Source organism: Perca fluviatilis, chromosome 1, assembly GCF_010015445.1.
Source record: "Perca fluviatilis chromosome 1, GENO_Pfluv_1.0, whole genome shotgun sequence".
NCBI classification, from domain to species: Eukaryota; Metazoa; Chordata; class Actinopteri; order Perciformes; family Percidae; genus Perca; species Perca fluviatilis.
This window is the reverse complement of record NC_053112.1, coordinates 47319343-47335917: the sequence shown is the minus strand read 5'-3', so window position 1 is coordinate 47335917 and position 16575 is coordinate 47319343. Positions and strand designations below refer to the sequence as shown.

Below are 16575 nucleotides of genomic sequence, written 5' to 3'. Positions count from 1 at the left end.
TAAAGGCAGGTTTGGTAATGTTGAAAAGACAACAAGATTTGAAAGTAGCGTCTTGTCGGGGCTCCGTCTAACCCCTCCCCCTGACCTCGCCCCACACACAGACGTGCACGAGCACCGCTGCCTCGCTGCTTCAGAGCAGAGCGGAGAAAGGACCGCAGTTTTACTTCATGTCTCATTCACCGGTGAGCAAACGCCTAATATTATCATAACGAATGTTGAAAACAGACATGACTACTGTTAGCAATGCGGCTACGACGCGCATTGAGCTCAGGCTCGTACTCGGGGCAGCGGGGCAAGGAGGCATCTCATTGGTTCTTACCAAGCGGGCCGCGAGGCAGTGATTGGTGGGCGTTTTTACAGGATTACAGTAGCTACAGATGACATCTTATTGGCTCCTTTTTTCAGAGCCCAGAAGTTATTTATTGCTGTGGGGGTGTAAAGACCATTTCAAATTATATACAAAAAAGGGTAAATTGGAAAATGTTACCAAGCCTGCCTTTAAAGCAGTGACAAGCAGCAGCAAGTGCTGTCTGACCGCTTTGCCCTGGGAATTGCCTCTCAGGCTACATACAGGCTAAGGCTACTCTTCCTTACTGGTGAAGGTTGTTGGGACTGTATGCAGTTTGCAGTAGCGCTGGCAGGATTCTTTTTCATAGTACGCACAAGAACCGCCCGCCCGCCCGCCTGCTTGTTGGTACATTCCCACACACACGCTATGCAGTTTACTCAGCAAGCAAGCGAGAGATTGATACACAACTCTCTTTTGCACAACGTTACTGATACAACACCACCATAAACCTCTGAGTAGCCCAGAGCACTATTTTCAAATACCAGCCACTGCAGCTCTCATACAGCAGCTCAGTGGTTCCCAAACTGGGGGACACGCCCCGTAGGTGGGGCCTGGAGTTATTACGGGGGGGCAAGTTTGTGAAAGGACTGCCAGGTAAACGCAAAGCGGACGATGACAACTACCAAAACAGAGGCAAGAACGTACGTAGTGGTGACCACAATTCACCAAGGATCCTGATTCCACTGCCAATTGTTGTCTCACAGACTATCCATTGGATTGCATTTTCAACAAAACTATATCTAAATAAGCCACTGAGGGGCGAATGGTTGAATTTGTTTCAAACGTGTTTTCTGGGCTAAAAATAAATGTCCAGTGCGCTGTATAACTTTGGATTCTGTGATCCATTTATTCACAGTCCTGTATACACTTGTGCTTACTTTAATGTTCCACTATTAGTCGGAGACAAGAGTAAAGTTCTCGCAATAACCGCTTTATTAAAACACAATGTCACAATGTCTGGCTGTAAACAGCGCTCTCACTCAACAGCCCCGGTAACAACAACAGCAGAGATAACGTCACCAGACCATTCATGTACAATGCATGTAATGATTGGAGATGGGAGATGACAGACTCGTTCCGCTCATCCGGGTTTCCCAACCTTTCAAAATCATGTAAAAATATGTACGCACGGTGCCACTGGCTTTTTTGGCGTTTTGTCCATGTTTTTGTAACCTTTGACCTTCTCACTGTGTTTTCACGTCATCAAAGTTGAATTGAAACATTTGGTCGCCAAAAATGTCTTGTTTTGCTAGCCAGTGCTAGCATTAGCTTGTATTTTAAGGAGAGCCTGCTGATTTTTAACCAGCTCTGTGTACTGCAGTACATGCAGATGGACGGCGCCGGTAACCGGAGGTCAGCATTTACCGCAAAACTCCGTTGGATGATTTATGTTAGCCGGCTGAAACCATACACAACACTGGCTTGGACTCGTCATCCTCCCCACCTCCGCCCTTTTGTCCAAATATGGTCATTTCCAGCTCCAAAACGGCAACGGACAAAATGCAAACACACGGCTTTTTAAACGGCAGTCTGCAGTCACCTAACTTTACTATTAATGAAGTTAAACAAAGAGAAATGTTCTCACCTCGTCTTACAGTGCCTTGCGAAAGTATTCGGCCCCCTTGAACGTTTCGACCTTTTGCCACATTTCAGGCCTCAAACATAAAGATATAAAACTGTAATTTTTTGTGAAGAATCAACAACAAGTGGGTCCCAATTATGAAGTGGAACGAAATTCATTGGCTATTTCAAACTTTTTTAACAAATAAAAAACTGAAAAAGTGGGCGTGCAAAATTATTCAGCCCCTTTACTTTCAGTGCAGCAAACTCTCTCCAGAAGTTCAGTGAGGATCTCTGAAGGATCCAATGTTGACCTAAATGACTAATGATGATAAATAGAATCCAGCTGTGTGTAATCAAGTCTCCGTATAAATGCACCTGCTCTGTGATAGTCTCAGAGGTCCGTGTAAAGCGCAGAGAGCATCATGAAGAACAAGGAACACACCAGGCAGGTCCGAGATACTGTTGTGGAGAAGTTTAAAGCCGGATTTGGATACAAAAAGATTTCCCAAGCTTTAAACATCCCAAGGAGCACTGTGCAAGCGATAATATTGAAATGGAAGGAGTATCAGACCACTACAAATCTACGAAGACCCGGCCGTCCCTCTAAACTTTCAGCTCATACAATGAGAAGACTGATCAGAGATGCAGCCAAGAGGCCCATGATCACTCTGGATGAACTGCAGAGATCTACAGCTGAGGTGGGAGACTCTGTCCATAGGACAACAATCAGTCGTATACTGCACAAATCTGGCCTTTATGGAAGAGTGGCAAGAAGAAAGCCATTTCTTAAAGATATCCATAAAAAGTGTCGTTTAAAGTTTGCCAAAAGCCACCTGGGAGACACACCAAACATGTGGAAGAAGGTGCTGTGGTCAGATGAAACCAAAATCGAACTTTTTGGCAACAATGCAAAACGTTATGTTTGGCGTAAAAGCAACACAGCTCATCACCCTGAACACACCATCCCCACTGTCAAACATGGTGGTGGCAGCATCATGGTTTGGGCCTGCTTTTCTTCAGCAGGGACAGGGAAGATGGTTAAAATTGATGGGAAGATGGATGGAGCCAAATACAGGACCATTCTGGAAGAAAACCTGATGGAGTCTGCAAAAGACCTGAGAGTGGGACGGAGATTTGTCTTCCAACAAGACAATGATCCAAAACATAAAGCAAAATCTACAATGGAATGGTTCACAAATAAACCTATCCAGGTGTTAGAATGGCCAAGTCAAAGTCCAGACCTGAATCCAATCGAGAATCTGTGGAAAGAACTGAAAACTGCTGTTCACAAACGCTCTCCATCCAACCTCACTGAGCTTGAGCTGTTTTGCAAGGAGGAATGGGCAAAAATGTCAGTCTCTCGATGTGCAAAACTGATAGACATACCCCAAGCGACTTACAGCTGTAATCGCAGCAAAAGGTGGCGCTACAAAGTATTAACTTAAGGGGGCTGAATAATTTTGCACGCCCAATATTTCAGTTTTTTATTTGTTTAAAAGGTTTGAAATATCCAATAAATTTCGTTCCACTTCATGATTGTGTCCCACTTGTTGTTGATTCTTCACAAAAAATTACAGTTTTATATCTTTATGTTTGAGGCCTGAAATGTGGCAAAAGGTCGAAAAGTTCAAGGGGGCCGAATACTTTCGCAAGGCACTGTAAAATGGTCACACCCCTCCTCAGAACTGAAAAAGGTGCCCCCAATGGTTCATAATAAAAAGAAACATTAAACTTAAAGCTGCAATGTATTTTCATTTGTATATGTTGTTATATGCCTAGCTCCAGGTGCTAAAATATGTTCCACTGAACGACAGCCACACTGTTGATCCATGCTAAACCCATTCGAAGTGAACTGCACTATACACAGGATTATGTAATATAACAGCTGTGATAAACACAAGACAACTTTTGGGAGAAAGGTCATAACAAACTTGCTTATGCAAGGTTTCACTGTGGGCAGAGACTGAGAAGTGGGCCTGTAAGGCCACTGCGACTAATTGCCTGTTATCTGAGGCTACTACAGCAGAACAATGGCTTATTCTAAAGTGGAGCAGATTAAAACACAACAGCGCACATAAAAACAATTCTAGAAGCGTCAGGCTTTCCAGTGTCAGACGGCAATAAAATAGTGTATTATTTGAAGTCTTCAAATTATACAAGATCCTTTCAGTATGTTTTGAATCGTCTCTTTGTCTTGTTAGTTGCTCTTTCATCGATTGGTTCAATCCATTTTAATTTAACCTCTTGCCATCGTCATGTGGCAGCCAGTGTGTTCTGTATTTATGCATTTCTAACGGCAATAATTCTAGCTGGGGATATGCCAAAAACTACTACAATGATTTCTCGGCTGAGCATATTTAATACCAAATGACTCTCTCCCTCATATGCGCGCACACACACACACACACACACACACACACACACACACACACACACACACACAAACTGAGCATCTTAAAGTGGGGATAAAGATTAGTTCTGGTTAAAGAGGATGAGAGCTAACAGAAGCCTTGGCGAGAGGAACAACCCAGACCACAGCACTACAAAAACCTTTCGTTGGAGTTTTTCGAAGGAAAGTAGTGTATTACATCTGTCCGTGGCAGGGACCCTTATCCCTGAGATTAGTGTAAAGCAACCTAGACCCTGTCAGCTCCTATTAGCTTCTTAGTGGGGAGGTTGGCAGCATTACCCAGAAGGTATCATGTCAAAAATACATGATGGCGTCAACATATTTTCAGTGTTAGAATGGGACTATTTTTAGTCGCCGTCACCATAGTTACAGACCTACAAGGACCTTTTAACCTAACATCACCACTTGACAATGTCAGAAAAACATTTGATCGTCTGTCATTTTTAATCACTCAAGCCAGATCTTTAGTGATCAGTTTCCGGAGATGAATTTGCTGTTTGGCGAGACTATAAATCAAATGTGTCAGCAAATAATTAGTCAGGATAGACTGGAATGACTCTGATGTCTCCAAAGATTGACGTTCGTATACTACTAAATTGCCACAGAAAACAAGTTTGAAAAGAAATGCGGTATTTCCCAGGCTACCATTTTTATCAACATAATGAGAAAAAGGTTTTTTAATGACCATAACTGCAAAGGCTCAACATGTTCATACTGAACATATCTGCAAAACTTAAATGTATTATTACATAGAGTTTGAACGTGATATCCTGTAAGGTCAGATGGATGCTGATTGGCTGTCAGTGTTTCTATCGTTCATCAAACCGCTCTGAAAGTGATGCCAACGATATTGTTTGCCGCTGTCGTTGTTGTAGCTGTGATGTGGACTCCACCATCCACTTGAATAGAAAATTTTTTTTAAGGTCATTATTTATATAGGACAGCTGAAGACACAAAAGGGGAAAGAGAGGGGGAATGACATGCAGCAAAGGGCCGCAGGTCGGAGTGGAACCCGCGACCGCTGCGTCAAGGAGTGAACCTCTAGGCATGCGCTCTACCAGGTGAGCTTACCCAGGCACCCATAGAACGATTTTTAAAACTATATATTTATAGTATATTTTATAGTTTTTTGTTGTGTGGACGGCCCTTTATAAAGTCAACCTCATCTCTCAAAAGAGCTTGTTTGCTAACTAGCTACTTGCATGAGCAATGATGACAGAAAAGTGCCCACAAAAATGGCGAGATATGTTAATGAGATCCACACGGCTCAAGGTTTATTTATTGCCATTGTACAACACAGGTGTGCACAACATAATGCAGTTGTAGTCCCTTTAATACTACCCAAGAAAACTAAATAACAACGGTAGTGCGTTCCCCTAGTGCTTTTTTTTTATTTGCATCTGGAGGAATGTAAACAGTAGCGACAAAAAAAGCTTGATGCGTACATTAACCACAATGCAACTTGACCACCGACAGTGCAGTCGGAGATTTGGGTGTTTTACGGCTAATGTCATGGGCTACAGAGGTCTGGTAAGCTGGCTTGTTTTCACACCCCCAGAATTTATTTTATTTTATTTTTAACGTATTCTTCAGACCCAAACGGCGCTGACTCTAGTGACATCACTTGAAGACATTTATTAGATTTCACAGCTCCCTCTGGCGACACAAAATTAAAAAAATTCCACATAGCCTTTGCAGCAGCACTCCTCATGAACTGTAAAAAGACTTGTATGTATAAAATCGGAGTTCCCCTTTAATATTAGACATTTCACTTGGCACCTCAGACCGAGGGAACACAGTATAGTAGAGTCTGTGTTCCCCCAGGGTTGAGGCTATCATGGAGGTTCCTTGTGGGGAGTGATATGGCCAGACCCTAAACGTCAAATATCGACACAGTACATGTTCTACAGCCATACAATAATCCATTTCCATGACTTCACTGACTGAAATGCAGTCGTAGGTTGCATGAAAAGAGAAGAAAATATTAAAAAGATACATAGAATATCACAGAATATCCATACGGCACATATCCATCATATTGAATTGCTATTCACTGTGATAGAGGTTTTATGGTTAAAGCCATCTGTCATTTGTACATACTGTCTATGAATAGGTATATGTTCTGGTACCTGACATGTTGACCTGTTGCTGTGAAGTTACTGTGCCTAGTCTCTATGAGAACAGCTGCTGGTGTTGAGGCCTGAGGTTAGTTATCAGAGTCAGTGTGTGGTAACCATTTGAACATGTTTACCTGAACATAATGTCAGGCTGAATCAATGAAGGAAAATGAAATAGAAGTTCACTTCGATTATCAGGCTAGGACATGATTACTTTTTCATTATTTAAACAAAGCCACATTTTTGTCCACATGTTGAAGTGTCCTTGTGCAAGTCACTGAACTCTAAGCTGCTTGTGATGTGTGTGTGTGTGTGTGTGTGTGTGTGTGTGTGTGTGTGTGTGTGTGTGTGTGTGTGTGTGTGTGTGTTTGCGCGTGTGTGTGTGTGTGTGTGTGTGTGTGTGTGTGTGTGTGTGTGTGTGTATGTGTGAATGGTAGAATAAGAGGCCAATTGTAAAGCACTTTTTCCTTTAACGATTGGTTCTCACAGATAGCTTTGATTCGATTCAATTCATTTCCAATGAGAACAGTGGTATGAAAATGTCCTCTGAGGAGGGCAATAGCTTCCGTGTGTTCACTGCTATGCCCGCTCCCCAAAAGTTGACTCCGAGTCAAGAGGGCAGACCCGCGAATGAGACTCCAATATTTTTATCCCATGTATACACACACACACACACACACACACACTATATTTAAAATTCAGCACAAATAAAAAAAAAAAGTAGGAAAATGGAGAAACAGTTAATCAACATAATAAGTGATTTTACTATACTTTATGTGATATGTTATATGAATCACGGGTGTTAATAGAAAACTGCTAGCTTGGCAGAAGGGTGCCCAGGCAGTTGGTATTCCTTATGAGTACACCGTCTTCGCCTTGTTGTGGTGACACAATTCCACTTGGAATCCGCTGCTCAACACTGATATAGAGTATGCCTTTGGAAACCCAGCGTAAGGTAGAAAGGTACTATATAAGTTCAATACATTTACCATTATTCACTTATTCTGTTCAGGGTATGGGGTGGACCCTATCCCAGAATGCACTAGGCAAAATCCTGGACAAGTCACCAGTTTATCACAGAGCTAACACACAGAAAAACACAGTCACACTCACATTCACACCTTTGGACTATTTATCATTTGTGGGAGGAAACCTGAGCACACTAACCTGTCATATAAAAGTGATGGTGTTTGGAGTATTTCCTCTCCCTGGAACAGTTCACCCCATGTGATTGGGATTTACCAGCTTTTTCTTATTTGAATGACAAGCCCACTCTGAAGTGAGCCTCATTAGGAGTAGCCATGCCTAATATCAGCTCCTCTGTGCTGTTTCTTTCTCAGGTCCAGTGGAGCACGTCCAGCTTCTCGCTCCCTTCGTAGTCATAAAGAACAAGGAGGTGAACATCACAGCAGTGGTCTTACCCAGCCACCCACGGACCGTTACTTACTTCTGGTGGCTAGGCAACAATACTGAGGTAATTCTTCCAGGACAAGGCTTATTAATACACATTTCAGTTTCTTTTGCCTGCATATTGTTATTTTTTGCTGTATGTTGGCTTTTATCTGTGCAATTGAAATGTATATACTGTATAAAAGCCATTATTGTCACGTAATTACACCTGGTAATTGACTGAAATTTTCATATTTCAGTCTGGAGCAAAGTAGTCTATATCGCCGGATGTCCCTCATCTTCCAGTTTCTTTGTGTTGGCATTCTAAACTCCTGTCGATTCGGGAAACATCATCCGAGCTAGAACCGAAAATTATTATATTTAGAATTAAATTATATTTATATTTATTTTTTTTTTTATTCTCATCACACATTTGAGAGCCATTTTAATCCAGAGCTCGCCTCCCTACGTGCACATGTTGCACCAAAACAAGTTCTTTCCCAAGGCTATTTTGCCTCGAGTTGTGATGGTTGGAAAAGTGGAAAGACGACCCAAAACGGCTTTTCATAGTTTTATTTTGTTTTCCGTCGACTTTGACTGAAGTGTATTTTACAATGCAAAAACTGAGTCTGGTGGGTTTAGCGAACACAATTTCGCGGATGTTTAGAAAAAGGATCTTACTCTTTAACAGAAAGGTCGACCTCCTTAGAAATCCTTTCCATAATGTTGAAAGACACTTAGAATATTAATCTGAGTCTGTCAGCGGCAAAACAAGCACTTTAGTGAAGGTAAATATAAGCTGGACAATTGTCCTATTAACTACATTGTAGCTTGTTTCTCCGCTGCCGACTGCAGCGACCTCGCTTAATACTGGACCAATGTCAAAGATTGTTGTTCCCATCAGTCACTTAGACACAAAAACATAGGAAAATAGGGAAAATATTAATACTATATTAATACTTATGGATAACCCAGCTCATTTTCCAGTAGATCTACAGTTGACCTTAACATTCCCCTACATTAACCAAACTTCATGTTACTCTCAAACAAATCCAATTTTGATAATCTATAAGTCACACCCCTGATGGATAGACTGCATATAAGGAAACCGGAGTCAACCTGATGAAGGCAAGATAACCTAAAATCTCTGGTGAATAAAGCACGGTCCACGTGATTGAGAAGCATGACATTATTTTGTACCTTTTTGCAATTACAGCCCGTGATAACATTGGACGGGAGTATTTCACACACCTTCTCCATGGACGGAATGCACACCATCACAGTCCAAGTGGCTGCAGCCAATACCATACTGCAGGACACCAAGACCATAGCAGTCAAAGGTCAGTATTTGTTTTCTGATTGTGTCCTGGAGCTAACTGCTTTTTTAAGGGTCACATTCACTGCAGGTGAATGACTGGGATAACAGATATCACCATGAAGCTTCCCTAGTTGATTACTAACATTAAGACAAAGATTGTTTTATATCACGTATATCAAGTTTTCTGAAATGTTATGTTTAAAAATGCAAATCAAGCATTATCTTGTTAAATAAGTGCTAATTTGCATACATTTCCAGAAGAGAAATCTGAAATTGGATAAAGCCAGGTTAAAAATTTTTTTTGACATATTAGAGTCAAAGTTTTTTACAGAGGGGATTTTAGATATATCTCTTTTTATTACTCAACTAACAAAAATGAACATGAAACTTCCCCAGTCTGAAATTTTTAAGTTTAAATATTCAAATGAGGCATCTAATGCTAACTTTTGGTGAATTTAGAAGAAATCTACAGACACGTAGATAAGTAGAGTAGACAAAGTGTAGTAAAGTAAATGTTTTCTTTTCACTAGTCTGAAAGACCAACCAGTTCTCACTCCCACCTCGTAAAATACTGAGGCTTGGTCAGATACGACGCAAAAATCACCGTTCAGCTTCTGTATGGAACGCACCGGGCAGATCAGCAGCGCGACCACGGCGCTGTAAGAAGACGTAAGCTATGTCCCAGTTCAGGGGCTGCAGCCTTCAAAGTCTACCTCGGCCCACGCAGGCTGAACCGAGCGGTCTCTGAAATGAGACTGTCTGGTCTGCAGAGCTCCTGTCGCCTAGCAACCTTGATGAAAATGATGAAAGTGATGAAAACGTTAACTACAGCACCGAAATACAGCCAGAAGTTGTTCTTTGGATTTTACAATTTGGTCAAAAAATAATAAACACTCATGTACGTGTGAACATCTCTTGTCTCTGAGACCCAGAGCTCCAGTCAGCTCACAGCAGGCTCTTTGAGGAGGACTGGTCGGCCACATATCTAGCTTTTCATAACACACACCTATATTCGACATCTACACAGTTAATTTCTCACCTAAATTGAATTTAATAATGAAATAGCAGACGAAAATTGTAAAAAAAGAAATTACATATATATACACATATATGTACTGTATGTATGTATATATATGTACTGTATACATATATATATATATATATATATATATATGTTGTTAGCGTTTGTGTTTGCCTGTGCTTCTGATTGAATGCTGAAATGAATGCTGGGAATCCTGGTGCTGCGAAGGATACAATAGCCTGGAAATCCAGACCCAAATCCGAAAGATTAAGGGTCTGGCAATGAGTAATGAAAATGGCCCAACTTGAGGGGCGGCACCAAGCATGCATTTGAAAATCTCACTGCACGCAATTGGATAACACTACGACCAATCACAACAATACACGGGTGACGATAAAAAAAAAATATCAGATTTACACACATGTGATTGGTGCAGCTCGGCTACAAGGGCAGTTAATGAGCATCTTTACTGAAAGAGTGACTTGCTGAGCAAATTCAAATTGTGCTCTCGCAAGAACTTTCCAGGGTAGTAGCGAGTAGTATGAAAGACCGAAATGCCGTGTAAGGAGGCAGGGTGGGGTGGTGGATGGGAAAGACGACAACAACTGTGATGATCGGAAATGGACAGCAGTTAAATATTTCAGAATACATACTATTAGTAAGATACTTGTACTGTCATGTTCTGACTGCCGTGTGTAAAATGTTTTTTAAAAGAAAACGGCTCCTACTTCAGTAAAATAAATCTCATTACTGTTAGAACCTCTAAAGAATATGTCTTCATTGAAAAGGAAGTAATCCGGCAGCAAGTATCTGTGAAATACAATGATTTATTACCAGCGGATGGCTTGGCATAAAGCTGTGACATTTTCTAATTATCTAGGAGTGCATCTGGTACATTTAGCCAAAGGGAAGTGCAGGGGATATGAGAAACCCTCTTCTTTTCATCAAGTGTTAACTACCTGAAACTCAACTTGAGCAAAATGACAGTTGGCGCAGCTCCCTGAGAATAATGCCCTCGGATCCGAGTGAACTAATGGCTGATTCTCCCTCGACTCTCCTCGACAGAATTCTTCAAATCGCTACTTTTATCTTTCTCCCCTAATCTGGACGACTTCAACCCCGACATACCCGAGTGGAGACAGGATGTGGGGAGGGTAATTAAGAAGGCTCTGCTCCAAGTGAGTGATTTTCATTTATTCTGTCCTTCCCTCTTTCTCTTCCGTCCATCCTTCTGTCTGTCTTCACCTCCTTTCCTTTTTTTTATCTTTGATTCTCTTTCTCACCCTACAATTTCTCAATTATTTCCTATACCCCAATTATCTCTGCTGCCCAATACTCATTGGTGCAACAAGAGAATGCCCTCGGCCCCCTTGGGATTCATCATCAGACAGGTGTGACGGCGCTTCTTTTAGATATTTCGATTACGCTTCCATCTCCTGTTATACCAGATTATCACAACACCACAAAAGCAAACTACAAAAGGGTCAAAATACATTAGATAGAATAGATAGATAAAATACACTTTATTGTCCCAGAGGGGAAATTTGTCTTGGGCACAGTGCTACAATCTGTTGCTTCACAACACAAACATGGCACAGAGAAAGCATTCTAAAATCAACATGAAATTAGGGCTGCGTGATATGAGGAAAATATGATTTATATTATATATATTACTCGCAATAAATAAACAGATATTAAAGTGTACTCAGTTCTGCAGTTCTGCTGCTTTCAGTATTCTGCTTAAGTACAACAAACTGCTTGTTGAATTTAAAACAAATGAGAGGAAATCATTTTCAACATTCTTTAATTCAACCAATTGAACATTGAATTGAATATAAATGGCACCACTAAAAAAAAAGAATGACCACAGTGTTGAGGACTGAGCCTCTGTATATGGGTGCCTGCTCTACCAGGTGAGCTACCCAGGCGCCCAACAGTTGCAATTTAAAGTGTAGTTTTCTACTGATATTTTCTTTCATCTAACACAAAAAATCTGTCTTTCGCGATATGCCTCAGCCTTTTGTGATATGTTCTTAAGCTCTGTCCGGGGCTTATTGCAGCCCAAGTCGATTGTGACTGGTTTAAAGAAATACCAATAAACCAGAGCACGTTTTTCTCCCATCCAGGAATGCCGTGTGGATTAACCAGACCCTCCTCCACGTCACTTTGGAGGAAGGTCTGGCAAAGAGAGACAAAACGAGAAAAAATTCCCAACCGGCAGCTTCCGTGAGATTGATGGGAAAACAAGATTTGGTCCTCATAAAGTATTTTTCCATGAGTCAATGATCTCAGAACTTCAAGCATGGGTGCTTGGTATGGACCTGCGTATGAGTGACGATACCTGTCACCGTGTCTGATGTGTGTGTCTGCGCGTGTGTTCGACTACTTGAACGTAGGAGGGGTTCAAGTGCTCTCAGCGTGTGTGGGAAGCTCACCCATCATTAAGTGCTACTCATCTTCCCATTCACAGCTCATGAATAGCGGACAGCATTTGCTTGTGGCCATCTTACCAACATATTGAGCATGAGAGCTGCAGGTGGGCGCTTTAGAAGGAATATTTAAATAGGTGAAGAGGATCTCGTGAATAACCTGGATAACCCAGACTCAGGTCCATGCTTTTGAGCCGATTGATTTCCATTTCCCACAGCCGATTGACTGTGATGCCTCGTAAAGTAAAATAAGAGTTTTAGTTTTTCCTTATACTTGTTCTTATCAGGAATATATTTCTCCATCTAGACTAGAGGTAACATGTTTCTGCTAAATTATTTAGACTGAATCAATGTTAACAACCCTGTAGGCACACTGGTTTTGTTTATGTTTGAACTCACTCGACTTAGGTTATAAATCTCTTGAATTAATCACCGAGGTTATTGATGCATTCTCAAGCTATTAAAGGCTTGTGTACTTCACTAATCACAGAGATTGACATGTAAACCGGAATGTCCTGAGTCACAGTTCACTAAGGGATAATGTAGAGCGAGGCGGTTGTTAGAGCAAACACAACCCCGACAGGGTGATCAGGAATCAGCCTGAAGGGGTTGTACCCGCTTATTACACGGCTACTTACCAAATAAATCAATAATTTCACACAAAATATTGATTTAAATAGTATTGCTTCCAATTAAGAAAATGGTCTGTTCCGTCTCAACGGTTGGAATCCTGCGTCTGTAGCAACGTAAACTCTGTAGCTGTTTATTTGCAACCCTCCGTCTGTCACTCAATGCCACAGTATCGCCCCCTTCTGCAGCGAATACATTTCTGGCAAAAAGCCACCGGTCTGGCACGCATTTTACCCCCCCTTACAGGCTGTGGTATTAGCTGTATATTTTATGAGTCGGGCTGTGAGGGGGTGCCGCACCGCTATCGCTAGCTATAGGTGGACAAATTCCTTCACCCAGCTGCTGTTTTAATCACTGCGGGTTGACACCATAGACAGTATATAAGATCCCGTGTCTCTGGACGGAGACCAGTGAAAGCGATGAGCGCTGAGCGTTATTGCGCAGCCTCCAACTGAGAGAGACGAAGTAAATGTGATGTGAGCAACCTGTCTGAAAGTTGTAAGTCTCTGAAATCTCAATCATTCCCAATCTTGCAGAGACGGAGAGCGTAGGTATATGTAAGGAGATAACATAGGCACAGGCTAATTATTGCTAACTAAAATGTTAGTTAACATCAGTAATTAAACCTAAACAGCTCATGTAAGTCGAAACTGCCTGCGAGCTTCTCCTGTACTATACGGTAATTCCTCTACTATGTGACCCAATCGTTAGCCTATTTTTATAAAAGCATCTGCTATGGAGCCATAACGTGAGGTACAAGGTAATGGAGCCTTTTATACATTGTCGTGTTTCTTTAGAAATAAACAACGGACAAATAGAGTCTTTAAACTCTTCAGATGTAAAGTTATTCGCTGTCAAAGTGACGTCAAAATGAATGGCAGTCAATGGAATGCTAACGGGAGGTGATCGTTTTGTAGAATCAAAATGGCGCCATAGGAGGTTCGAGTTCTGAAGCGAAGCTTACCCCCTTGGTTGACACAGCATTAGCTGAGGCGTTGGTAAGTGAGCTAGCGGGCTATCGGCTGCTGTAATTCAGGTTTAACTCAACATTTCCGTTGATGGTGAAGTAAGACAAGCTGAATGGGACTCTTTGGGACTATTTACGTGGACGTTTCTGTTCTCCTTCATCTCGTTTCCTTCATGCACAGCCGCTGCAGTTGACACACCTGTAAACACGACGTTGCAATGTAACTAATTAACGTTATTGTCCCTACTGCTGACGTCACTGCGTAGCGATCATAGACCGTATATAAAGATGTAGTGATCGGCGCTCACCAGATCTGCTGCCGTTACCTGTATTGGAGGACAGGAGTTGCTCCACTTTTCCCCACTTTTGCCACAGCTGATAAATTAACTGGACTTCTTATTCCAACACGGTCTCACGGCAATTCGTGAAATGGTCACGTTATTTTTAATCTATTGATACGTGTTCACGGGGACGTTTTTGTCGTTTTTTTTCATGGTGGCCAGCACGAAATGGTCCATAGGGAGATTCACGGGGAAAGCAAATGCCACACCCCGGGGGAGGACGCCTCACACGCTGGGACACGGCTGCGGGTGACGCGCGACAATAATGGGATGGCGGAGGTTGGGTTAAGGAAAAAAACAACGGGGAAAGCACACCTCACACGCCGGGAGACGGCCGGAGGGAACGTGCGACAATAACGGGACGGTTAACGGGGAAATAAGACGCGATCCCCGGCCTCCGGGTTGAAAGTCCGGAATTGTTTGACCCATCCACCACCCCAACCAACCTCCTTACGGGGATTTTCGGCATTTCATACTACTTGCTACCGTAGTCGTGCTGTGACCACGACATATGCTTCCCATTTAAATACATTAGTTTACATTTTCGAAAGAAACGACAAAAACGTCCCCGTGAACACCCCCGTATCAATAGATTACATAACATGACCATTTCAAGAACTGCCATGAGACTGGGTTGCTTATTCAGCGGATTGATAGCTGTCCTCTAGAGCAGTGGTTCCCAAACTTTTTTCCTTGGCGCCCCCCCTACTTATGTCTAAGAAAAGCTGAGCCCCCCCCCCCCACACACACACACACCCTAAACCAAAGTTGAGGTAACTCTCAAGATAGAGCCTTACTGTCTTTTTTGATACAGAGGAGTTATCAGGACTTTTACATTTCTCCTCCATGTTTCACTCATAAAATAGTGATGCCGTGGCGGCAGGAAAGACGAGGATGCTAGCAGCTAGCAGCTGACCTGATGACAGCAGGGGTCCCAGGTTAAGAGGTCCCGGAGGTTTGGCCTACTAAGTAGCCTGCCTCCAATTTTAAGCGAGAACAAAAATATATAGTTTTTATACCGACTTTTGTATAGATTATATATTCTAGTGTATTATCACAATTTGTTTAACGTGCAAATATTTTTTTTTTTTACCTCAACCTCAAACCAGATAAAGACTTGCGCACCCCCTGTGATCTTTGCCGCCCCCCTAAGGGGTGCCCGGACGCCAGGTTGGGAAGCACTGCTCTAGAGTGATCAGAATTGTGTCCATGGCAACGCTCTGCTCTGCATTGGCAACGGTGTGTTATACTTAGCAACGGTCTGTTATGAAGAATTGCCGTTGAATTCAAACAAGCCGTGTAATAAACTCTTTTAGTCTGTGGATGAAATGATGTGTATGTGGCTAAAATGCATCTTCCAACAGGCTCATATTGTAATCACTGACAGCACATGCACTGGTGTCAGAATGGTTTGGTAATCTGCCACCTGTTTTTATTTTTTTTTACTTTTGTATGATATACGATATCTTACCATTTGTCTCAGGGCTGCATTGTACACATTGTTGTGGTCAAGTAACATGTTTCAAGTCACTGAAGTTTGCTACTTTAATTTTGTCAGTGCATTTTTCGCACAATTGTCCCTGCTTTATTTGATAAGTGATTTCGTTAGCTTGCCAAAGGTGGATTACTGCCTTTCATTTGGTCTGAAGGCTTCAGATTTGCTGTGTGGGAGTCCCTAACGCGCCAAATGGATTGTCAACACAGAACCATCTGAGAAGCCATCATTGGAAAGAGTTTGGGAAAGGGCAGGCACTTTATAAAAATACCTGACAGGTCATTGGATGAACCATCTGTCTATCACGTCCGCCATTTGTTGTTGTTTTGAAAAAGCATACACCTAAACCATGGCCTAAACCTCCTCCTCCACGTAGCTCCTCGCAGGACGCTGATTGGTTCGGTCCACTGCTATTCCGACACAAACGCATTACTCAAAGCCTGATAAGATGGAAAAAAACAACAGGGAAAGGACACCTCACACGCCGGGAGATGGCCGCGGGGAACACGCGACAATAACGGGACGGTTAACGGGGAAACAAAACGC

The 16575-nt window shown here is 42.2% G+C and overlaps 1 protein-coding gene across 1 annotated transcript in view; it reads left to right on the top strand.

The window, feature by feature from the left end:
* sorcs3 (sortilin related VPS10 domain containing receptor 3) overlaps nucleotides 1-16575 on the top strand; it is a 376202-nt gene that overhangs the window by 334171 nt on the left and 25456 nt on the right. Inside the window, exons 20-22 of the mRNA XM_039826137.1 lie at nucleotides 7780-7913; nucleotides 9045-9168; nucleotides 11233-11345. Of these exons, the coding sequence (XP_039682071.1) occupies nucleotides 7780-7913; nucleotides 9045-9168; nucleotides 11233-11345 (371 nt within the window). The remainder of the gene's footprint in view (nucleotides 1-7779; nucleotides 7914-9044; nucleotides 9169-11232; nucleotides 11346-16575) is intronic.